General features: G+C 50.1%; 7 protein-coding genes and 2 non-coding genes across 9 annotated transcripts; 2 read left to right on the plus strand and 7 right to left on the minus strand.

Moving 5' to 3' along the window:
- Positions 1-564: 564 nt before the first annotated feature.
- Positions 565-1,243, minus strand: M406DRAFT_331351 (uncharacterized protein; the record flags this gene model as incomplete). The annotated part of the gene is made up of 2 exons (XM_040920621.1): positions 565-759; positions 851-1,243. The coding sequence occupies 2 exons, from the start codon at positions 1,241-1,243 to the stop codon at positions 565-567; spliced, it is 588 nt and encodes a 195-aa protein (XP_040775998.1).
- A 952-nt stretch (positions 1,244-2,195) lies between these two features.
- On the minus strand, positions 2,196-3,012 carry M406DRAFT_331352 (uncharacterized protein; the record flags this gene model as incomplete). Its single annotated transcript, XM_040920622.1, has 2 exons — positions 2,196-2,570; positions 2,719-3,012. The coding sequence occupies 2 exons, from the start codon at positions 3,010-3,012 to the stop codon at positions 2,196-2,198; spliced, it is 669 nt and encodes a 222-aa protein (XP_040775999.1).
- Positions 3,013-5,556: 2,544 nt separating this feature from the next.
- Positions 5,557-6,504, minus strand: M406DRAFT_340527 (Mob1/phocein; the record flags this gene model as incomplete). The annotated part of the gene is made up of 2 exons (XM_040921562.1): positions 5,557-6,088; positions 6,230-6,504. 2 exons carry the CDS (start codon positions 6,502-6,504, stop codon positions 5,557-5,559), a joined length of 807 nt encoding a protein of 268 aa, XP_040776000.1.
- Positions 6,505-7,911: 1,407 nt separating this feature from the next.
- M406DRAFT_322851 (uncharacterized protein) lies at positions 7,912-8,708 on the minus strand. The gene is made up of 3 exons (XM_040919702.1): positions 8,633-8,708; positions 8,447-8,558; positions 7,912-8,256 (listed from the first exon to the last, which is right to left on the minus strand). The coding sequence occupies exons 1-3, from the start codon at positions 8,667-8,669 to the stop codon at positions 8,052-8,054; spliced, it is 354 nt and encodes a 117-aa protein (XP_040776001.1). The 5' UTR covers positions 8,670-8,708; the 3' UTR covers positions 7,912-8,051.
- Positions 8,709-9,126: 418 nt separating this feature from the next.
- On the minus strand, positions 9,127-10,640 carry M406DRAFT_107002 (uncharacterized protein). Its single transcript, XM_040915219.1, has 3 exons — positions 10,412-10,640; positions 10,234-10,317; positions 9,127-10,153 (listed from the first exon to the last, which is right to left on the minus strand). Exons 1-3 carry the CDS (start codon positions 10,578-10,580, stop codon positions 9,285-9,287), a joined length of 1,122 nt encoding a protein of 373 aa, XP_040776002.1. The 5' UTR covers positions 10,581-10,640; the 3' UTR covers positions 9,127-9,284.
- A 2,074-nt stretch (positions 10,641-12,714) lies between these two features.
- On the plus strand, positions 12,715-13,723 carry M406DRAFT_243506 (uncharacterized protein; the record flags this gene model as incomplete). Its single annotated transcript, XM_040916220.1, has 3 exons — positions 12,715-12,848; positions 13,216-13,284; positions 13,459-13,723. Coding segments are annotated over 3 exons (468 nt in total), but the record flags the coding sequence as incomplete, so codon positions are not given.
- Positions 13,724-17,406: 3,683 nt separating this feature from the next.
- M406DRAFT_331357 (uncharacterized protein) lies at positions 17,407-19,941 on the plus strand (the record flags this gene model as incomplete). The annotated part of the gene is made up of 14 exons (XM_040920623.1): positions 17,407-17,449; positions 17,566-17,717; positions 17,782-17,816; positions 17,918-17,932; positions 18,108-18,165; positions 18,314-18,438; positions 18,578-18,608; positions 18,656-18,767; positions 18,960-19,005; positions 19,043-19,139; positions 19,205-19,534; positions 19,597-19,707; positions 19,770-19,863; positions 19,934-19,941. The coding sequence occupies 14 exons, from the start codon at positions 17,407-17,409 to the stop codon at positions 19,939-19,941; spliced, it is 1,257 nt and encodes a 418-aa protein (XP_040776004.1).
- A 1,227-nt stretch (positions 19,942-21,168) lies between these two features.
- On the minus strand, positions 21,169-21,257 carry M406DRAFT_t74. Its single transcript has one exon. It is a non-coding gene; the product is annotated as a tRNA-Phe (tRNA).
- Positions 21,258-21,460: 203 nt separating this feature from the next.
- Positions 21,461-21,549, minus strand: M406DRAFT_t73. Its single transcript has one exon. It is a non-coding gene; the product is annotated as a tRNA-Phe (tRNA).
- Positions 21,550-22,315: the final 766 nt, after the last annotated feature.

The following is a 22,315-nucleotide window of genomic DNA, read 5'->3' on the forward strand; positions in this document are numbered from 1 at the left end:
GCCCTTACGCACTGGCCTACCTCCTTGTACCAGACCACTCTAAAGGAGAGAAGAAAAGGGGGGGGGGGGGGTTCTTGAGCTAGTAGCTGTTGAGTGAACCGATTTCCCCAATAGTCGTTGAAAGCCAAGATGCGATTACTGATCCAAAGTTGTGACAACAATCAGCGCAAGTTCGCTGGCCACGGTGCATCGACAATACTCCTAGCTTGTTATTGTATTGGGGAGAATCATCACTATTCTTGATGGCATTCGTATCAGCTCAAGCCGATATATTATTTCACAACATCGAGCCATATGGCCACAAGCTTCTTAGCCTTTCCAGCAGCGCTCCAGAGATTGACTTTGGGGCAAGTTGAGAGAAGCAAGTAAGCGCTGAGGATCGGCCTGCCTTCATATACACTGAGTTCAAATACATCTGTCTCTGTTTACTTTTACCTTCCTTTTGATTACTTTTTTGTGCCCTTTGCCCCCTTCCCCTCCTTCCAGGAAGCCATTTGAAATCGCATCATCAAATAGATCACGGACCCAAACACCATCCAACTCCCGAGGCTATGCTCATGAAGGTCAATGACCAGGCTCGATGCTCTCATTTGATGGAATAGGCGATCGTGACTGCCCCATAGCACGTCTATTGGCCTCCCAGCGGACTCGCCATGCCGGGTGCATTTCGTCGAACATCCACTGTGGGATCCGCCCGTTCTCGTCGACGTGAACGAACCACCCATCCCATTTGAGCCACACCCGCCAGTCGTTGGACAACTATGGCACTCAGAGTCAGCCGTTTGGAGATGGATGATGTTTTATTTTTATTTTATTTTCTTATGGATCGGGGGAGGGGGGGGCAACATACTAGGAAGTATAGAAATCCTCCGTCTGGGTCCTGGTACAGTGTTCTGAATATGCTCCGGTACCATAGATCGTGCTCGTTCAGCCACCCGAGATCGACCCAAGCAGCGCACAACGAGGGCATGACACAGAAATTTCTTCTGGGCCTAGGTGCTTCCTCGTTCTCGTCATCCGCCGCGCTATTCTCCTCATTGGAAGGCTCATCGGCCTCTGGGGAACTTGGAGCTCCACAGCTCTCCGTGTCGGTCTGGTCGTTGTTCTTGTGGAGCTCGCAAGTCTGCTGGTCATCCCCGGCCTCCTCGTTTTCTTGGCTCGGGGACGGGGTCGACCGCGGCGGTGCTGTTGGACTGCCGTGTTCCACCGTGACGGAACTACGGGGACTGTGTGGCGAGTCCATTTTTTTCTTTTCCGTTTTGCTTGACGGACTTCTCAAGAGGACCGCAAGGAGCCCAAGAGTGCGAGAAGGGATGGATATTAGATTGAAGACTGGGCGAACAAGTCGAAAAGAGGGGGGAGACCTGACGACTGAAGCGTTATATATATATATATACTGAGATCTAGGCCTCGCAGCTATCTAGTTTGGCGATGGCTGTGAGGCCTGGTTCCTTCGTTGATGCTTTGACAACGATGGCCTTCCAGTCTAGGGAACGAACACAAGAGACAAGCGTCTCTAATTACAGGTCCAAGACCCGATCTGGGGGCATTGTAACATGCGTCTGACGATATGACACGATCATCGCAAGAGAAAGCACGGCTAAGATGGAGTCATGGATGGAAGAAATGCAGCACCGTCTCGTCCTAGGGTTTCTAACCATTCGATGGCTAAGCCTAACCGCCCAACGAGTTCCTGGTAACAAGCGACTTACGTTTCTACCTATCCTAGGTGAGTAAGTGTTTGGTGGTCGCCCATGGCACTTGGTAATGTTCGGTGAGGTTGAGGTGACACGACATTGCATACACAAACTGATGGCAGGGACCACAAGCACCGGCGAGTGATCTTTGAAAGCCCCAACAAATCGCTAGGATGGACAGGACGAAGGGGCTGGCTCCCGTACCGAGCACTTGCTTATGCTGCACTGACCATGTCTAGAGCACTAGGACCAGGCCGCCCATCTCTACTAGCCGTTGTGGGCTGTTGTCAGAGATCGTGCGGACGAGTGTGCCTGTGGTCGCCTGACACTACGATCAATTTATTGGTAATGAGAAAGGTCCAACATGTTCAAAAGTGCAGAATGTTGGGGTCAAGGGGAGCACACAGTGATACAGGCAAGGGCAATCAGACTTCGTCAATGACAATATATACAGTTCACCTCAACCTCCGAAGCTACCATATCTCTCATCGTCACAGATTACCCAGAAATCCAGAAAATGACGCTCAAAGGGACCGTCACGACTAGCATCAAGCCTCCAAATGCACTGAAGCCCGCCGGTACACTCGAGGTGACCTTTCCGATAGCAACACCAATCAACCCCGACAACGCAAGCCACAGAACAACAAGCCTGATAACCATGCTTTTTCTCAGCTTATATGATACCACAAGGACTTGGCCGTTCTGCGAGCCAGTGATCAGGCTGGGGAAGGACTGCGCAAAGATGACTTCAGATCCCATGACCTGGTGGTCGTTGAACATGGCCGTGAGCCCCGGGCAGGCCTCGCGGTGTGTGGCGGACAGCTCGACCCTCCGAGAAGGGTGCTGTCCCTCGATAACATCGTCGAGTCGAGTCTGGGAAGTGCACGGCCGGTCAGCCAGTCAGTCCACCTATGCCAATTGAGAAGGACTTCCAAAAGAAGATTCAAAAAAGAAAAAAAAAGAAAACCAAAAAGAAGGGGAAAAAAAGAAGGGAAGAAAAGCAAGAAAAAAAACTACAAACCGTCGAGACCCTCGCCATCTCTACGACATGCTTCCGCAGAAGCGTAGACAGAAAGCGCCATGGCCTCCGTGCTGCATCGCAGGAGGCTTGGACTTGGCGCACCTGACGCATGGCGTCCCATACGGACTGGACGGCATCGACCTCTGGCTGGGTATACCAGTACCATCCGCGGTAGTCCTGGTAGACGACACGGATGTACTGACTGGGACGGGTTGTGCTGTCGGCTGGGGTAGGAAGTGGGCTGCCAGCACCGTGCAAATTTCCACGAGGGTCTGTTGTGGTCTGATGGGTCATGGTGGAAGTTATGAGGCTGAACTAGGGAGGCAGTAATATATGCATTCACTTGATGTGATAATTTTTTGATCCTTTCTTTTCCTTGACGAAAAGAGGTAGAAAAGCTGTATAACAACGAGCCATGGCTGGTCAGAGGGCAGGCCGGAGGGCATCGTTATATAGTAAGAAGTACAAGATGGTGAGAACTCCAGCTCTGAGATGGTAGCTGCGATGAAATCGAAATGCCGCGGGGTTGCAGCTCAAAGCCACAGACCACGCCACCAGTATATAGAGATAATTACTGGTGGTTTATAAAATAGCTGCGATGATTTGACCTAAGGCTCGGTTGCTGTCCCAGAGCCTGCATATCCAACGAAATAGCGCAGGAAACAATTCTGCCATGTAATAGGCCATTTTCAATATCATCGCAGCGACTCTTATGTTATTACACCCGCCCGCCCGCCCTCCCCCACAGGAAACTGAAATCATCGCAGCGATGAAGAAGACCCCTGCAGGGAGCCACATGAACTTTGTCGTCCCAGTCGGCACTAAAGTAGCCCTCGCAGCGATAATATTGAAAACCATCGCAGCGACGATCTGGAGGGGCGGTGGTCGAGAGCCTACGTATGCAAGCCACCCACCATGTAAACCTTAAAACATCGCAGCGACGCTCTTATATTCTTTTCTGTCCTCTCCTTTCTATTTATTTAGTTCTTCCCAACCCATTTTCCATTATCTCCTTCCCATCACCGGGACCATTTCCAGGCATTCAAAAGCCAACCGTTGGACCTACTACCACATCTTCATTACGCAACAGCATCTCACTACTTCACGTATCTCTTTGCCTCACGGTTCTCGTTGTCTTTTAATATTCTGATCCCGAGAACAACATCAGCCTGACTAACTACGTTCATATGGACCGGATCCATACTGGACGATGAGCCAGACATTACAAGCCCAAGACTCGCTGGTAGCGGCTGGCGCAACGGAGGACACCGTGCTTGCTTCTCCTAGCAGCCCTTTGAAGAAACGAAAGAGGACAAGCCAGTGCCAAGAGGCGCGTAGACTTCGGTGTCCTATTGCCATGTTTTGGCTCCATGTCCACCCGGGCCTCACATCTACCTACAACTTTACGAAACCAAGCTTTCCAAACATACACAAACTCAAGTATGGCCTCAAACCCCCACACTATCGTACCTGCAAGTATCCTGATGTTTGTTTTGCAGCGAGCATATCGATAGGTATCATTCCCAAGACTATTGGTGTCTCAAATGCAAGACGCCTTACAACATTACGTCCAGGAAGAACCTGGAAGTCCTTAAGAAGGCCCATGAAGTATCTGGCTCTTGCTACTCCAAGTCTTGGCCCGGGCATCTGAGATCTTGGGCCAGGGAAATGTTGATGGATAAAAGTGGGTATGATAGATGGAGAGATTAGGACTCTAAGGAGATGCGCAAAGAGACTCCCCGTGGGCTAAAGCCCGACGGGACCCAGGAGCCTTTGGAGGAATGGAGATACAGGCGAGTATACGAAGCCTTGTACCTGTACGGTTTTCACCAAGCCGATTGTGAGTAATCCATCTATATGACTTTTTGCTTCCCATTCTCGGCTTGTGCTACTCTCTCCATAACCTGGTCTGAAACTCGATCATGTCTGTTCACACCCAGGATAATTAGGTTATATCACTGGTCCCTCGCCGCCTGTTGCCAGGAATCTGCCCTCCCCCTGCAGTCGACCAAAACCACCAAAAGAGAAGAAAGGCAGAGGAAGTGTGCCGCCTGGAGCGCCGGGGAGCCGCGTGCCTTGTCCTTAGTCCCCTGCTTCAACTACCCAATTCTAAGACCCGGATTGCAGACCAAAAAGCCACGTGAGCGGCAAGAAGGACATCAGAAACTGCACGCTAACTTGGGAATATCGTGGTTGGACTACCTTCGAGCGTTGGAGGGGCACATAGAGGCAACCTTTGATCTATACCTAGGAAATCGGAGACATAGACAGCGGACTTGATGCATGTATCATAGCAAGTCCTTCACGAAAGAGAGGAAGAAAAGGGACAAAATACGACTGTCCAAGTGTCGATAACATACAATAGTTGGGGTCCATTGCAGTTGTTTTCATGTATTCTTATCACGGTTCGAGGATCTGCGTTTTCATTACTTTCCTGCCTGCGCAACATTGGCATTGACGACCAACTCAATTCAATTGTGAAATGATTAGAGAATCCTCCATGATCATTCATACGCGCTTTTTGCACGTCTTTCATCACTTTTACAGATAAACATTTTGCAGAGACACTGCTCTGCAGATTTTCCATAGGCGTAGGTCAGCCAACGTGCTCACACACACACACACACACACATACACAGAAACACGCACACATCTCAGTCTCCACTTCAATATCTAGATATTTGAAAAACGTTGCAATTAGTTGCGGCTAGACAATAATGATTAACCCATCTCCCAGCTCCGTGTTAGACCTCACAAACTTGCGGGATGCCTCTCCCTACACCGGAATCTACCACCACCACTGCCCGATACCATTCCAGCCCTTTCACATCCCAACAGCTACAACCCCACCACCGCCAACAGCGCCTGCCCAGCCCTCAAGTTGGCCATCTTGTACGCCTTGCTATCCGCAGGGAACGTCCCGTTGGCGGCCCACAGGTCGATGAGCGGCTGCATGGGCTCCAGCTCATGCGGCTTGAGCAGGTCCAGGGTGGTGGCCGTCAGCAGGAAGTGGCTGAAGCAGCTGTTGAGCTGCTTCTCCAGGTTCAGGTGGTAGAAGGGCTCCACAAAGTGCGCGTGGTACAGGTGGGCGTAGACGCGGAACATCTGCAGGAAGATGGTCTGGCAGATGGAGCCGAACTCCCTGGGGAAGCCGCTGCGGCGGCCGGGCCAGTCGCTGCCGTCTGCCGGTGGGAGGGAGGGGTCGGTGAAGGCCGGGTTGAGGGCGTAGGATACGCCGGAGGGGTCCGTGGGGAAGATGTTGGTGTCGTCGATCTTGCTGGACACCCAGCGCTGCATGAGGGTGATGTACTCGTAGGCGGGCAGCTCGACGGGCTCGTGGCGGCTGTTGAGCCATGTGTAGGAGTGGTTTCTGGGAGGGGGTGTGTCAGTACGCTGAGCCAGGCTGGATTCGTGATAGTATGTGACAGCCGCAGCTTTCTGGGGGTTGAGAACAAAGACAAGGAGGGAGGAAGGACGGAAGAAAGGGAAGAGGCGGTGGTGGGTCACTTACGGTCCAGCACTCATCTTGGGACAGGTTGTGGCATTGCAGATGCTCATGCCTGCGTCTTCTTTCTCGTAAATGACCCGAACGAAGTGCCAGAGGTTGCGATAGTGCTCAACAACCTGGTGGGCTATCCACTCGCCGTTCTCGACGGTCTTGGGCCTCGCAACGAGTGTCATGAAGTTGCCCTTCACTATGTGCTTGGCATATACCGGGTTGACCCATGCAGGAAGTGGCCGTGGCAGATGATAGCAGTTGAGAGGGTCATCTTGATCAGAAGACATGGTGATGCTGACAGACTGGTCCGAAACAGATGCTGCTGCTGGTAGTGCACTGGTCTCGTGACCGAACCTGGATCTGGGGTCCTTGTGTGCCCTGATGTCCTCCTCGCTCGAGGATTCTCTCAGCTAACTGCAAAATCTGTCAGAATAAGTTCGACATGATATGGCATGACACAGGCATGACCGTGGGAAAGAATCGCATCAGTGATGAGGGCTGTGGTGTCAAGCCTCATATGTCATCTCGACATGATTGCCAGATCTGTCAGATCTGCCTGCTGCTGCATAATTTCCTCGACCCGAACCGAGATCCTCAGGGACAGGGTGGTACTGGAAAGAATGGGGTATTGACCCATTGCAGCAGCAGCAACGAGGGATGAATGAACTCCCTCCTCAAGTACAGAGACTTGCTTGACCAGTTCTGGATATGTCCTGGTGATCCAAAACTTGCAGGCTTGAAAGTCATGCTGGAAACGAACTTATTGGTAGACTCACACTTTGCTGCTGGAGAAGAACTCTTCTGTGTTCAGTCAGGTTCAATTCGGAGTGTCAGGCTCTCATCTCAGAGCAAGTTTCGAGACACAACTCATGCAGACAAACAAGATTGATGCATGAGTAGCAATAACAAGAGGCATATGCACACAGAATTTGTTGTCGAAATACCCCTTGGGACAGACAGACGGATCAAGCACACATAGACAACAACAGACACAGGACACGTCCCAGGGTGCGGTGATCATCAATGCCTTGTGGGTTACAGCGCCAGTCAGTCAGTCAGTGCGTGGCCACTCAACTGCAACAGGGGATGGGGCCCCATTCCCCATCTCCATCCTGCGTAAAGAAGATCCCCGCTCCGTTCGGTCTCTGTTGTGTGGGGCACGCACGGGGGCCTAGGCTGTTTCCGCCCTTCTCCTCATCGACTTTTTGTGACATTTTTACTTTTGATACTTGGATGAAAGAGTGGCTTTTCCCTGCTCTCATAAGATAGGGCGTCTGTTGGCATCGATTGATTTGTCACTTGAGACTCAGAGATGGCGATATTCCACAAAGGTCGCTCATAATATTCTCAACTGGATCCAAAGGGCCCAAGAGATGCGCTACCCCACTGCTACAGCTCAGGCACAGGGTTTGGACCCCATAGACAGTGGTCTTGGCTCCATGATAGGGACTGTGGCTTCAGTTGCAGTCTGCATCAGACAGGCTACAGGCCAACACAACAGGTATCGCCTACCCAATTGATACCAAGTGTGCAGGAAGACAGATGGAGCTAGGCCATACAACAGGTCCCGGATGCATGGCTCGCTTTTTTCACCAGAGCTGTCTCCGAGTTTGCCACCTATCGAATGTCACGGGTGCACAGAGAACGGTGCACAAATTACCAGCCACTCTTGTTGAGCACACGAACGGTCAAATCTGCAAACAGAAATTTGATCATTATTGTCTGCCTTATCTTACAACAAGAGGCCGATATAGAAGCCTCCCTCACAACCAATACCACCCCTGCACTCCACATCAGTGGCATATCTAAAGCTTTTCCGAACCCATTCCGTCTTCTATGAGAGGGGCACCGGTGGTGCAGCCTCCGTTCCCGTCGGCATCTTCTGGCTACCCGGTGGAGGCGGGAGAAACATCGGCAGGTATGTCACAACCAGAGACATGAGCGCCATCCCGACAGAGAAATAGCCAGGTGTGCTTGAGCTCGTCTTGCTGTACTCGCTCTCGCCCAGCCAGTTCTGTATGCTGAAAACCACGGCAGCCCTGTATCAGACAATCGTCACGTCAGCAACCTTGTACCGTACCATGTTTCCCTTGACTTTTTTTGCTCCCTCTTCTTTTGAACTGTGCGCGCGCCAGTTTGGTATCTGGGGCTGACACTCTGCCCAGACTGGCCACTGCGGCTACCGCCACGCAACTGCTCGAAGTATACTGTGGGTGGTGGAGTTCGTACCATCCTATGTAGCGATTTCGCATAAAGATCGCGGCCATCGGCAGGGTCTGGGACATGGTCGAGCTCACGTCGGCGCCGTCATTTTTGGCCATTGGCTCCTGGTAGGGGATCACTGGGCACCCGCAGGTATGCGATTAGTTCTGGAGCTCGAAGTAAGAAAGGGGGAAACAATGGGGACGATCTTACCCAGATCCGGCCGTCTCAGGTCTTTCTTGGATGCCATGATGATGTTGCGTCAAGGGATTGTAAGAAGAAGGGTATGGAGGGGCTGATGATGGACTGGACGGAGGTGTTGTCGCATCGGTTACGGTGTTGTTAATAAGTGGTCGTTGAGAGGTAAAGTTGCCAGCCGGCTTGGTCCTGGAGCCTCGGGGTCCTGCTAACCTAACAGGGTTATTCCTGGTCCTTCCCACTAACACCCTAACCCTAGGTATGTAGGCATCATTTCGGATCTGGTCTAGCATTATCAGGACAATGTCCCCGTCCCTGAAAGGATTCGCGATCTCTGATTACCTTCACTCCTTTTTCGTGGGGTCTCACCTCAGCTAAAATTTACCGGAGACTGGCAGTGTCAGTGAAGGATGTTCTCGGTCCGCCCTCACGTCAGCACCTTTGCATCTCCACGCTGGTGGCCAGTGTGCATATTGACAGCTGTCAATGCTACGAACAGTCTGGATATTCTCAAAAGCATTTTTATTAAGAGAAGAAAAAAATAAAGATAAGAAAAGGCAAACAAGGACTGTGAGTCTCAGCTCAGGGTATAATATCAACAGGAAATGCCCAGATACAAAAGACTGCTGGGAAACATAACGCCAGACGCACACTTATCTTCCGTCCTTCAGGATCCGACCTCTGGCTGACTTTGCCCAAGCCCGGTTCCACCCTTATAATTTTCCAAGGACAAGCTCTCCTGGTCTTGCATGTCCGAGACCACCTGCGACTCGTGCTGCGAGGCCGCGGTCTTGTAGCCAAACCGGTCCTGGCTGGCTGCCTCGAGTCTCGTGAAGTCCGTCACGCGGAAGGGATCTGGTGCCTTTTCAAACCGCTTCCTCAGAGACAGCGGGCCGTACCGGCGTCCTGAGCGCGAGGATGGGGTGCTCGACACCTTGGTCCTGCCCCGGACCACCTTGATCACCAGCGACGCCACCACAGGCGCGCAGCCGACAATGACGGCGACGACCTGCTCCGCGACGGCCAGGATCGACACGACGATGTATACGACCGTCTTGTTCTCGCTCTCGGCGGTGGGGATCTGATAGGCCAGCCTGGCCACGCTGGCCAGCGGCGCCAGGGAGCCAAAGGCGAAGAGTGCCCACATGGCCCACCGCTTGTTCTGGCTCATCTGCAGCTTGAAGATCAGGGCCAAGGGGATCACCAGGATGGCAAAGTCGCTGATGATGTTGATGATGGACGACAGAACCAAGAGCAGCCACTCGTTGATGCAGGTGTCGCCAAAGGGCAGGCCGTACGGTACGCACTGCAGGCAGACGACGAGGATGAGGGCGATGCTGTACAGCACGTTGATCCAGATCACGGCGTGGATCGCCCACCACGGGCCGCCCCGGGTGACGCCGCGCGGGTAGAAGGACCGGAGGTAGAGGAGCAGAACGGAGAGGCGGGCGAAGAGGATGCCCACGCGGGCGCTCATCTCGAGGGCTTCCCAGGCCTTGCCGAAGGCTTTGAGCTCTGTTTTCGGCACATCCTCGTCTGCAGAGGAAGAAGAAGAAGAGGAAGAATCAGCAATGTGAGCAGGAGAAACAGACACGAGGGACACGCCGTCGACCTACAGTTCACTCCTCCGCCGTGTTGCATCAAGAGCAACACTGTGGAGATTTCTGCAACAGTTCCGATGAAGGTGACAATGCTGGTCCCTGAGGTTTGGCTCGGCTCATCAGCAACGATATTTCGAGTAGCGGGACACCCAGAGGAGAGGGAAGACGACCAAGGAGCACACTAATCACATACAGTCATCCCACCAGAGTTTCCTATGAATCACAAATCGTGTATATATCCGTGTCGTCGTCACAATCAAACATACAATCAAGAAAACAATCATCAATCCCAGGATAAGTCCAGCAGGAACGGGCGCCTGAGCTTTGGCCGAGGCGCTGATAAGCCCGCTCTGTAACGCCATCGTGGTGGACTCGTATCTAAAAGCTTCTTATTTTTCTTTCTTTGGCAAGTTGTGGAGGTCAGGCGGCCAGTCTTGCAGCAGCAGCAGCAGCAGCAAACTTCATTGTCGTGGAACCTATGTGATATAGAGTCGTTCAGAGGGCCGGTTCAGGTCAAAAGATGGTCTTCATAAGTACAAGATGACCCAAGGCGCCACTGCAGAATCTATAGCACTCTGACTTGTACTCTGGTATGGCTTTCGGTTCAAGATGGGTGGGTGGTATTATTGATCGGTTCGAGGGAACCCGAGATGGATAGACGCAGCAGGCTGAGAGGAGGACTGGTGGGAGTTGCAGAATACGGTGCTGCAAGAGTACGGCGATGCAACATGCCGTGTCGCCTGGATGTTCAGCTGTTCTGGTGGTGGGTGGGTGGTACGAGGTGGAAAAAGGGTGGCTCTTATTGGAAGAATATCGACTTTGCGCCCACCATGCTGCCACTGGTCAGGCGATGATGTTGTCCTTGACACCTTGGGGAAGTACGAAAATGCATAGTCCGAGGACCTGCATATGTATATCTCGCAATGTGCAAGTCTTCAAGATTATTCTTCACCGGGGTCAGCAGCGCTACCCAGTCCCAAGTCCTCCTTTCTTTTCCCCCCTATCTGTGAAGACATGGTTTTGTTTTTTCCTTTTCTTCTGTTTCTGTTTCGGTGCCTATTCATCACCTTGTGCTGGTAGTGCGTGTCACATCAGAAGCACGTAATTCCTCTGGGGGTACTGGGGTCTCAGCCATTCAGCATATCTGCGTGCTGATCAGTTGCCTTAAGCCCTCCCCCATTTCCATCGCGACGTGCAGGGCATGCCTACCAACCAGCGCAGGGCTGCTCTTGATCGCCTCATCTGCCCGTTCGCCCGGGGCCAGATCGTGCAAGCAGCGGGTGACAAGGATTGTTGACAGCCAAACTACTACTACTATTGAGATGACAACTCGAGACAGTTCACCTACTAATGACTGCGTACTCTAGGCCGCCAACGAACACCCTCTTTGAAGTGAGACATGATGTTTTACTCCGTACTTTGACCACTCATTCACAATGGGAACCAAAGTCCCTGTTTCTTTGTAAATGAGCAGCCCTTACCCAAGCCTTGGCTTGGATTCAGAATGCCGGCATTAGTAGGGGCGGACGGTTGCGACCCACGATAATTGAAGGATCCTCCCGCCATCCTTTCAAACCTCCTCCACCTCGACCACTACTCAACCAGGCATTGGGGAGTGGCTTCATGCTACATGACCAGGGTTCGGAAAGTGGCGCATACGTGCCGGTGACGAGGATTGAAGACCAGGGGGGGTTGGCACTAGGGGGAGGGTGGCCTGGGAATATTGCAAACCGTAGCTGCATAGTACTTATGTGAGTACCATGCGAAAAAGAAAGAAAGAAAAAAGAGAGAGGAGGGGAAAGGGAAAAAAGGGAGGCTATCATTTTGCAAGGCCAGGCCATACGCTCTCCACAAAGTTACATGCAACCATCCGCAATCTCGCCACCCACACACTCTTCTGGGCTACATCCCGCTCGGAGATATGCAGCACCTGCATAACTTGGGTCGATAGCAGCAAGGAGCTGAAAAAGACCAGCAGCACGTCATGGGGAAACAGGGCATCAGCAGGTCAAGTTGGCGCCGGCCCTTGCAACTGAGGGCTCCGAATGCGGGCGAATTTGCGAAGGCGGGCATACGCCGAGATGGCCTACAAACACGCAAACGTACCCAACCTGGCGGTGGGAAGGATAGACTTGAGCTCTGAAATTCTTTACCCCATAGCCCTCGGTCTCTCCTCCTCTGCCAAAAAGGTGAAGGTTTTTTGCCCTGTGTGACATTACATCTGCATTTCCTCCCCCTCCCTTCTCCTCCTCTTCCTGCTCCCCCTCCTCCTTGGTCTCCATCTGCTCACTCTTTCTCAAACTCGTCCAAGATCATCGCCCGTCAATCTGGACCCCAACTTTTTTTTTGTTTCTTCTTCTTTTCTTGGTGCACCTGATAAACTCGCATCACACCTCCCCACGTCCAATAACAGGCCATCGCCAAGAACCAAAAAAGATGTACAGCCCTCTTCGTGTTGTGTTGGCCCTTGCATGTGCAGCGCTTGGAGCCCACTGTCTCAACTTGAACGTGACGGCGATTAGTGCTGCGAATAATGCCTCCACCCTGGAGTGCTGGCAGATGACCACGCCCTTCTCGATTTCGACCACGTCGGGGACGGCGGGTAGCGCGTCCCTGGACCTGGGTGATGTGTATGACAATCCCACGTTGTTTCGGTTTTTTTTCCTCTCTCTCTTGCTTTTGCTTGGTTCTCTTCCTGGCAGATTGCATTTGCAATCGTAATGCTGTGGTCACCTTAAGGCTCGCACTGTTCCGAGGGGAGGAAGAAAAGGGGAGGGGGTACTTGGGAGGCGGCCCGGCAGATGTCGTATTCTCGAGTCTCCCGTCACATTCGCAAGCGCTCCCCAACTTTGCAATAGAGTTCAAGGTGTCATCCGATATCTTGTTTCTCCTAGAAGCCTGCGCGTCGTCATATTGTCACACGATTTGGTACTGTAGCATCCTGTATTACAAGCTGAGCACTGACCTTTGTTGTTTTCCCCGGCCTCCCCTGAGCAGATCGAACCTCACCTACACCGTCCTCCCTGCAGCCTACGATGGCGGTCTTCACAATGCACCCCACGCACAGTAAGCAAAGATCACCATCATAATTTCTTTCTTGTATTCTTTGGTTTCCTGGTTCATCTCCCATACCCCTGCTTCTTTGGCAGCGGGACGGGACGATGATTAGGTAGATTGTGTCCCCCCGTCCGATTCGCTGCTGACGCCAGACGAACTGTCTCTCTCTCTCTTTTGCTACAGATGGGTCGTCTTCATATCGGGTCTAGCCTATATCACATTGCCCACCAATACAAGTGCGGCTGCCTACGTTCCCGGCGGCGAGTTTGGCGTCATCTTTGCCGCAGACACCGCTGCCGTGAGCGCCGAGGGCCATCGCACCCAGTACCCAGGCGTGACCGAAACGGTGGCCCTCCAGATTCCCGTGGCCGACGGCAAGGTTCCGGACTACGAGGTGTTGCACTCGGGCGCATGCACCGACACGGATGTTGGAGGGCTGAGGGGGCTGGCGGCGGGGAGCTCCTAAGGTTTTGGCCGGACTCGTCGATAATCAGCTGCTATTTCTGTTCAGCGATGGCATACAATGGGGCTGTGTATATGTGCAGCAGAGTTCGTTGGGACGAGGCGAGGCGTCCTTCCAAGCCTGACATACTTATTTTGTTTTTGCCTTTGGAAAAGTCTGGTGATGGAAATGAGGGACGGCAACGTTACCTTTTTAATTCTCTGCCTGGTCAGATCATCCGACAGGCAATGAATATATAATCTATTAGTCGTCTGAGAGGGATATTAGCTCTCTCTCTCTCTGTCGTTTTACATATGGAGGCGTACCATTCATTTGGGGTCGCTATACATAGAAGCTTTCTTGTCTCTCAACTATGCACCCCTTCGAGGCCTGAACCTAGTTCTTGGGACCAGCAGTGATGTAATTGGGTGATGATGCCAAGGCATGAATAATAAGGTTGCGGGTATCAGACAACGAACCCGCGTACCCGGGGACGCATGGTACGGCGGTACTTTGAACCCCAGAGCCGTGTCAATTATATTGCCCGTGGTATGATCTTCTCTTTGCAGGCAGCCATGCAAACGGGGGCGTTTTCACAAAATGAGTCTCGCACTGTTACGGACGTTTAAAACAATCATAATTAATGAATATGTCAGTTTGTAAATGAAGACGACACTGCGAAGTTGTGGGCGGTGCTTAGATATGGAAAACCTGTAGTGATGTGGTACATGGTGAAGCCTGGTGAAGGGGTGGAGAACAGTGCAGAAAATACCAACCTCCGCAAATGATTATGTGCATTGTTCTTGTACTTGAGAGATTGGCCCTCAGGGTTGAGTGGAAAGATGTACAGTACAGCTAGTGTCAAGCACTGGCGATCACTTTTGCGCACACCTCGGTCGGGCTGTCATCGTGACCGTCTTGACATCCCAAGTCTCACTCTCAGTGTGTCTTTTGCATCGATCCCGTCATATCAATGTCGAGTCACATTCCTGTTGGTACTTGATTATTCCCATACAGCTTCAGCTAAGTATTTCAGCCAATGTTGCGAATAAAAGTTAATTGCCTGTTCGAGGTGTGAGTACTTGCTGATCTGTAAAGTATGACAGCTTAGGAGAGTGCCCACTCCCAGTGACTAAGAATCCACGAGTAGTCTATGACATAGTTACAGTTACATGTACCGGGTGGCAGTCTCTCCACATGCAATGATAGCACAGTAATCTCCCGCCTCCTTGTTCTTCCTTGAGCTACATACCATAACTCTTACAAATCAGACAAATTATCATGACTACCTTTCACGGCAACAAGTCTGCCGGTCGTTCAGTGCCATAGCCAGCTCCTGAGATCTAATCCCCTCACTTTCAGCCTCTCCTTCTATCCCGGCGCAGATGGGTAATCAATGACGGTCACCATGGCACGGGATGCGCCCTGCGACCCACAAAGCTGCACCCTGAGCTGACGTCCGTCCTGCTTTCTGATGTCGCAATACCTTTATCAAACTAGAAGAGGAAATGGCAGCTGCAGAGATAACAAGAGGGCGATTCAGCTAGGTCATATTCGATTAGTCCTGGATGCCACGAGGAGCCGCATGCCGTATGTATGGACGGAGCCTTATGGGAGACTGGCGAGGAGACTTCAGCTCCGATGTGGTCTTTTCGTCAGGCTGAAACTATGCCAGATTTTATTTGCTCGTCCGAAGCTGTATTTCCCGACGCTCGTAGGGCGGAACCAATTTCAGACGGGCAGACTGGCGTATGGCTTGTCAGCTAGCATGATCATCATGAACGCGCAGAATCAAGTCCTTAGCCTTGTCGGGGCCTTTTTCAGGAACCGGAGAAATGCAGCTCGTATATGCACGAGTATAACACCCGATTTATCAGAACGGACGGCATGGCAGCATGTGTTCATGTTTCTTATTCTTGAGGCTCACCCCCGAACACCGAGTTGGAATCCTAGGTTTATTACTCACCGTGAAAGATTCGCCCATAATTCAGTGCAATGCTTCTCACGGAATCAGGACAGAGAGAAGACTCGGTAAACTAGAGTGAAAGCGACTCACTTTTGGATTCCACGGTGTCAGCAGCCTGCCCTCCATCATGTGCGCGTGAATTTGGATCGCAAATACCAATATTGGTAGCCAAAGTTCCTTTTCTTGAGCCTCATTGCGATAACACCTTTTCCAACCCTACAGATTGAACAACGTTGAGCTCCATTGGAGTAGTGCTTACTTCCTGTTGATTGATCATTCACCGGGGAACAAATGAAGATATGAATCTCTCTGAAAAGGGTAAGTTTCCCCGCAAAGGGCGGGTGGTGTGGGTGGGCTGCGGCGACGCCACCAAAGGTGTTCAGGTGTAAGACTTTGAAGAATTATTTCTTCAGCTGGAATTCTGAACGAGATAGACCTCCTGTTATGGTAAGATCTGAAGGTGGCTGCTGATGGTACTCGGCTACAGCGGCTACAAAGTTGATGAGATACACATCATCGCTAGTAATTTCTCACGTTGGCGAGGCTGGCAGCAGAGCTACTCTACTGTTATTTTCATATTGTGATGCTTCTGCTCTATCTATTATAAAATATGAACATCTCGTCGCCAACTTTCCAGACTTCTCTTGGTCACCCAACCCGCCTCGGATCTTTCCCATCTCCCTAAGCCACTACCATTACCAGCACAAAGTCAACCATGAGCCGCTCATGTTTCTCGTCTGTTGACGCTTCAAGCAGCGTTGCTGGTGCAGAGCACTCTCATACTGAACCTGTACAACCCGATGGAAATACCCCTTCGTCAACTGCAGCGGCGACCTTGGGCGAGACGCCGAGTCCAGCTCCGGCTCAGATTGGCTCTAAGAGCACAGAAGAGGTATTTCCCCAGCTTATTCGACACGAAGAGTGTCAACTTGGTTTCCAATTGCTAACCAAGTGAAGAGTCAGAACAACGATGCTCACGGGCATGAGTCCGAGAAGCCGCCACAAGCTGAGAAACAACCCAGACCAATCGATGAACTCTTTGAGGCTATTCAAAAAGCAGACGTTGAGGCAATGAGCCAGATCCTGGAACACCACCCTGATTTGATCAATAAGCAAAATAATCCGTACGAAGAAGAAAACAGGATGACTCCACAGGAACTACTCGAGGCCAACCAGCTCGGAAGCCTGATGACTCAGGATGTACTCCGCTATCAGCGAGAAATTTGGATCGAAGTCGACTACTACGGTGGACAATGTCCTCTCCATGTGGCATGTCTTTTCGGGCAGACCGGACCGGTGAAGCTTCTGTTGGAACAGCGGAATATAGATATGAACTCGAGAAACTGGTCCGAGGAAACTCCCTTGGGAATTGCTTGCAGGGCGGCACACATCTCTATTGCCAAATTGCTCCTGAGTGAATCTCAAAGTCTTCAGGGCTCTCAGAAAATCCAAGTGGCCCTAGAAGATGACGTCGGCAATACTCCAATCCATTACCTAGCAGGCAGCGGTATCTATCCAATGTGGTCCGAAAACAAAAAGCCAGCTGCAAATGACCTGAGAGATGTTGTTCAGTTGATGCTCAAAGCTGCAGAACATGATTCCAGCATAAGTCTCGAGGAATTTGGACGGCTTTGCATGGAAGTGGCAGCAAGCCAAGAATCTACCTCTCTACTGCAAAAATTACTTACAATCGTGCCTGAACTCCAGGATTTTCCAGATGACGATGGATGGACTGCTTTGCATTTTGGCGCGGCAGCAGGTCATAAGTCAGTGGTGGACATGCTACTGGAAAAAGGAGCTGACTGCACAATCGTTACGACAAGACCTTCTCAGAGAGATGCTGTAGGAATTGCCTTGGAGTTTGGGCACTTCGACATTGCAGTCCAGATCTTCGGGCATACTTCCTCAAACATAAGTGCTCCTAAGGATGGGCGCTCAGAAACATGGGACCAGGAAGACCTCACAGCCTGGACTTGGCAACGAAAACTCAACCGAGAAGATTCCGATGGCAAGCCCAATGTCAAAGAAATCGCAGTGAGCAGGCTGACCTCCTCCTTGGATGGCAAAAGAAAACAGCAACAGAAAAAACTTCCCCCAGGAGAGATCTTCTGGTATCACCTTCCAGCAAACCATGTGAGCACCAGTCTTAAAACTTGTTCTTCCCCGTCTTCCGTGTTCTCTACTTAGTAAGTATTGAATAAACATAAGTCTGACAATTAGCGTCTGCGGAACAGTGGCAGTGGGTACAGGTAAGCACTCTTCTGCTGCCCTACTACTTGCGAGGATTTATATCAGCCTTGGGATTATTGATACTGATAGTCAACAGAACCTATGCGAACGCAGCCCCAAGTTCAAGGATATTCTAAGGAGCCTTGAACAGACTTTTGCATCCTCTGGGCGGTCACCTCCCTTTTGTGAGCATAGATTCGAGAGGATGGGCAATACACCGGATTCAGATGATGTTCTAGGCAATGTGGCAATCGTGAGTCAACCAAGCCTTGCATCATCAGTGCAGAAATTCGGATAATTTACTGGTCGTCCTAATTTAGATGCCATTGATCGACATTGATCTTTTAGCTGGATTCGAAAAGACTGAAGAGAAATTATTAAACTCTACCCATTGGAGCAAGATGATGCAACTTTACGAGAAAGAAAATAAGACATTGCATCGTCCTCGAACGCTGGATCACTACTTCAACCAAGACCTTCCGCAGAAGCGGTTGAAAGATTTGAACAATGATCAAGTCTTCACACGGTACCTGCACTCACGCAAACAAGAACAACATAGCCCACAGTCGCAGAAGAGTACAGAAGCTGCCAGGTCCACTGGTACTTCAGCAGCACAAGTCACAGCACGTCCAGAAAATCTCAGAACAATTAACAACGCCAGCCAGACTATCGCTCAATCAACGGGCTTTCATGAAGGTGGGATGATAGAAGCTCAACCGCAGAGTGATCACCCCATGCAACAGGCTTCCATTCCCGATGGCGGGGACAAGGCCAAAGATCAATCCACAGAAGCTGAGGCAGAGAACAGAGATCGTATACTCGTCGTCTCACAACTGTGGCTGGTCAGGATAGAAAGTAAGTTTTTCATTAACAAGACCTCTGAACCACTCATTAAGCCCAGCACAGTTTGCAATAGCTCTTGTGGCCCTTCCTTCTCTCTTGCGCTAGGATATGTACATGCTGCATTTTTTGGAACTCAACTAACAAGTCTCGTTGCAAGACCTCTTAATTACTTCATTTCCTCAATGCTGGGATTCCTCAAACCAGAAACAGCAGTTTCCACAGAAACTTCGAAGCCTGTTCAAGACTGCAAGTGCAGCGGAATTGAGCGCTGAAAAATTATTCCACAGTATGGTCAGAATCTCGATGCAGTATCAGACTTCGATTCAGATCGGCAAGGAGACTCTCACATACCTGAAGGTTTTCAACAAGGAGGTTTTACGAATAGTAAGCCATATTCAGCATACGTATTAAGTCCAGAACAAATGATGCTAATAGATTGTTGTCGACAGTCAGAAGAGGTTGACGACTGCTACAAAACCTTTCGCCATAATGTCAAGAGATCCAAAGTCGCTTTCAGGGAACTATCCAACCGGGCCACAGAATGCTTGATAGATATCAACGACGTGGTACACGAGATCGAAATTATCATAGAAGTTCTGGACCATCGGTCCAGTGTCTGGGAGAAAATGCACGGGATTCCCCCCAGAGGCAACGAAAACTCAGAGAATCATAAAGATTGTCCTGTCGCCGACAACAAGTGCGATCCGTATGAAATTAGGGATTCGTCATACGGCGATGCGGATAAAGTCCATAAAGACGCACAGAATGTCCAGAAAAAGGTAAGATGCGATCCATTAACATCATCCATGTTCAAAGTCATCTAAAACCAGGTTTCGGCTAGATCAAAGATCTCATGGACCTTCTTTATGGACAAGCCGGAACCGAGACTGCGATCAAGTCGTCAGCTCAAGCCAGTTACCTCGCTATCTTTACAGTGTTGACAGTAGTTTTCGTAAGTAGTCTTTCAATACGTCCAAGTTGTAGAAGCCTGTCGATATTTATATTACAATGCAGTCGCCTCTGTCTTTTGTCATGTCGCTCTTAGCACTTCAAATCGAGTCATTCACCCCAGGACAGTGGACAAAACAGCAAGTTGCGCAGAGCTGTGGTAAGTGACCCATAATGCAGTGTGTTCTCTGAAGCTGTGTTCTTTCCTATTAATGTTGAGCAGGTTACAGTATACTAGCAACGGGTCTTCCTTGCCTTGTGATATGGATGTATCTGTTGTGGAAGAACCACCCCAACATGTATCGTGTGATCAAGAAAGCAGCAACAAAATGGATCTATCGAGGACGCACTATAGAAGAAAAGAGGTGAATCAATTAGACAGGCACAGGCATAGGCTAGCTGAGGCTGTTTTGACACTTCCTCGGGGAAGGCAGGCTAGATACATCACTTACCGTTTCTTGCCATGAGCATTAAGGCAGGAACCATTGTCCGTCTTTTCGCTGCCGACATTGAACCCTACAATCGTGAAGCAGTCATAATGATTGATGTAAGGCATTGGACACCTATTCACGCTATCGAAGTTGCTCGCTTCACTTGCGGTGCTTCCGCAGTCTTGTGAGATGGTCTCACTGCGTCCGCACTCCACGCACGGTGACCTAAAGAAATCCCGTTCTGAGAAATAAGCAGCTCGGTCGTGGTCGTCACCTAATCATATGCAAGGGCGAGTGAGTCACTGGCTCCCACTCTCGCCAGGCACCCTCTGCTTAAATAGCCTGGCTTAGCCAGCTGTTGTTCACCTCCATTTCCTTTCCTTTCCTTCCTTTCTATAGCGCATTAATCCACTCAATTTGAATAAACTCTCGATCGTCCGGGACATGGCTGCGGCGCTATTGATTCAGTATCTTCTTGATGATAGCTGGCGCGTTTTGGGGGTTGTGGTCAGAAAGACAGATTGAAGTTGAGTCATCGCACCTTTTCCAAATGGCCCTCCAGCTTTGATCTTTCTCTGGTTCACGACTTTGGTGCATCTCTGAGGGACGTGATTGTGGGATTGTTTTTGAGCGGTGATCTTAAATGAGATACGCCTCACTAGACTGGTCTGCCCAGCCTGGTTCCTCGCGTTCGTACGAGATGTCTGTATGACTTTCTGTGCCGCTAGCATCCTGCCGACATTTCCCTGTGTGCTTGATATTACAAGGAAGTGATTGATGCTTTTTCGAGATCACTATTCTCAAAGACTGCTGTAAGATGGCTGTTGTCTCCTTGTCAGTAGTAAATTGCAATTCTTAAGACAATTTGAAAACTTCGAATAATGCAGGCTGCTTAGCTACTTCAGTAGAGAGAGAAAAAGAATATCAATCAAACTCTACTTACTACTGCCAATAAGCAGTGAAATAAACAGCATCGATCTCTGGCAGTGAATGGAGAAGAAAAAAGAAAATGCCGAGGCTGGACAAAAACGGAATGCGGTGAGTGTGGATCGAACACACGACCTTCAGATAACGATTGAAGTGTCACTTCAGTCTGACGTTCTCCCAACTGAACTATCCCCGCAACAGATGAAAATCTGCGAAATTTCAAGACTTATAATGCAAAGCTGACCAACAGATCTCCGAAAAGTCATTACATGATACAACTCTGGCAAATACAAGAAGAAAGCAGTGATAATTTTATATTATCACATATTGGTAGACATATGATACGTGATAGCAGTGTCCACTAACATAATGTGATCATAGGGAAAATGCAAAAATACATGCGGTGAGTGTGGATCGAACACACGACCTTCAGATTTCGGCTAAAGTTTGACTTCAGTCTGACGTTCTCCCAACTGAACTATCCCCGCCTGTGGTGGATACCGCCCAACGAGAGTCTATCCATGAAGCACACGAGTATACCACAAAGTAACCTAACGGCGAACTTTTTGACAAAGCTTCATCTAGAGTCTATGCACAATCTTATTGTACTTCTCTTCTGTAAGCACTTTTTGTTACAACTTGGTTAATTAGTCTTATATGTTTCAAAATTCTGATAGTACTATTAAGCCTATTATGATCTTTCAATCTGGAAAGACGAAACCAGATGAACATCATAGTTCTAACTTACCTTCTGGCATATGTATAATAACGTCTCTAGCACATATATGAATCTATATATTGCGTTAATTTTTATTGCCACTATTGCTTCCTCAGTCCACAATTCCTGTTCATGTCGAGGACGCCGGTTTTTGAATGGCTACCACAAATAGATACTTTGTATGCGACAGCTAAAAGGAGTGGCCACTCCCAGCTGACTGGAAGGGGACTATGGCCTATATAGCTGCGTAACGGTCGGGCTCACACACTTTGTGCCTCTCGACTACCCAAAGATCACAGTATCTATGATTGCAAAACGTCTAATAACTCCCCAGCCCGCGAAATGTGATACTGAGGATGGCCCAAGATCTAAAGCCTCCATCCAACAGATTTGGAGGCTTGACCGTGTTAGATGTCATGTAAATCGTGAACACACAATGTCTCCTTTGGCGGAAGATCGTCACATCCAGGCGAGTACTGACCTGAAATATTGACATGCAGTCTCGTACCTAGGCGGCGTATTTGTAGAACGAACTT

Source organism: Cryphonectria parasitica, assembly GCF_011745365.1.
Source record: "Cryphonectria parasitica EP155 unplaced genomic scaffold M406scaffold_5, whole genome shotgun sequence".
Lineage (NCBI taxonomy): Eukaryota > Fungi > Ascomycota > Sordariomycetes > Diaporthales > Cryphonectriaceae > Cryphonectria > Cryphonectria parasitica.

Bases quoted from the DNA above. Each gene is read 5' to 3' on its own strand.
- M406DRAFT_322851 (XM_040919702.1), bottom strand. From the start codon at position 8,669: ATGGCATCCAAGAAAGACCTGAGACGGCCGGATCTGG. The intron at 8,559-8,632 runs GTAAGATCGTCC...GCGGGTGCCCAG, and splicing joins CCTGAGACGGCCGGATCTGG to TGATCCCCTACCAGGAGCCA. The intron at 8,257-8,446 runs GTACGAACTCCA...TGTCTGATACAG, and splicing joins CGAAATCGCTACATAGGATG to GGCTGCCGTGGTTTTCAGCA.
- M406DRAFT_107002 (XM_040915219.1), bottom strand. From the start codon at position 10,580: ATGGCGTTACAGAGCGGGCTTATCAGCGCCTCGGCCAAAGCTCAGGCG. The intron at 10,318-10,411 runs GTATGTGATTAG...GCCAAACCTCAG, and splicing joins GAAACTCTGGTGGGATGACT to GGACCAGCATTGTCACCTTC. The intron at 10,154-10,233 runs GTAGGTCGACGG...CTTCCTCTGCAG, and splicing joins ACACGGCGGAGGAGTGAACT to ACGAGGATGTGCCGAAAACA.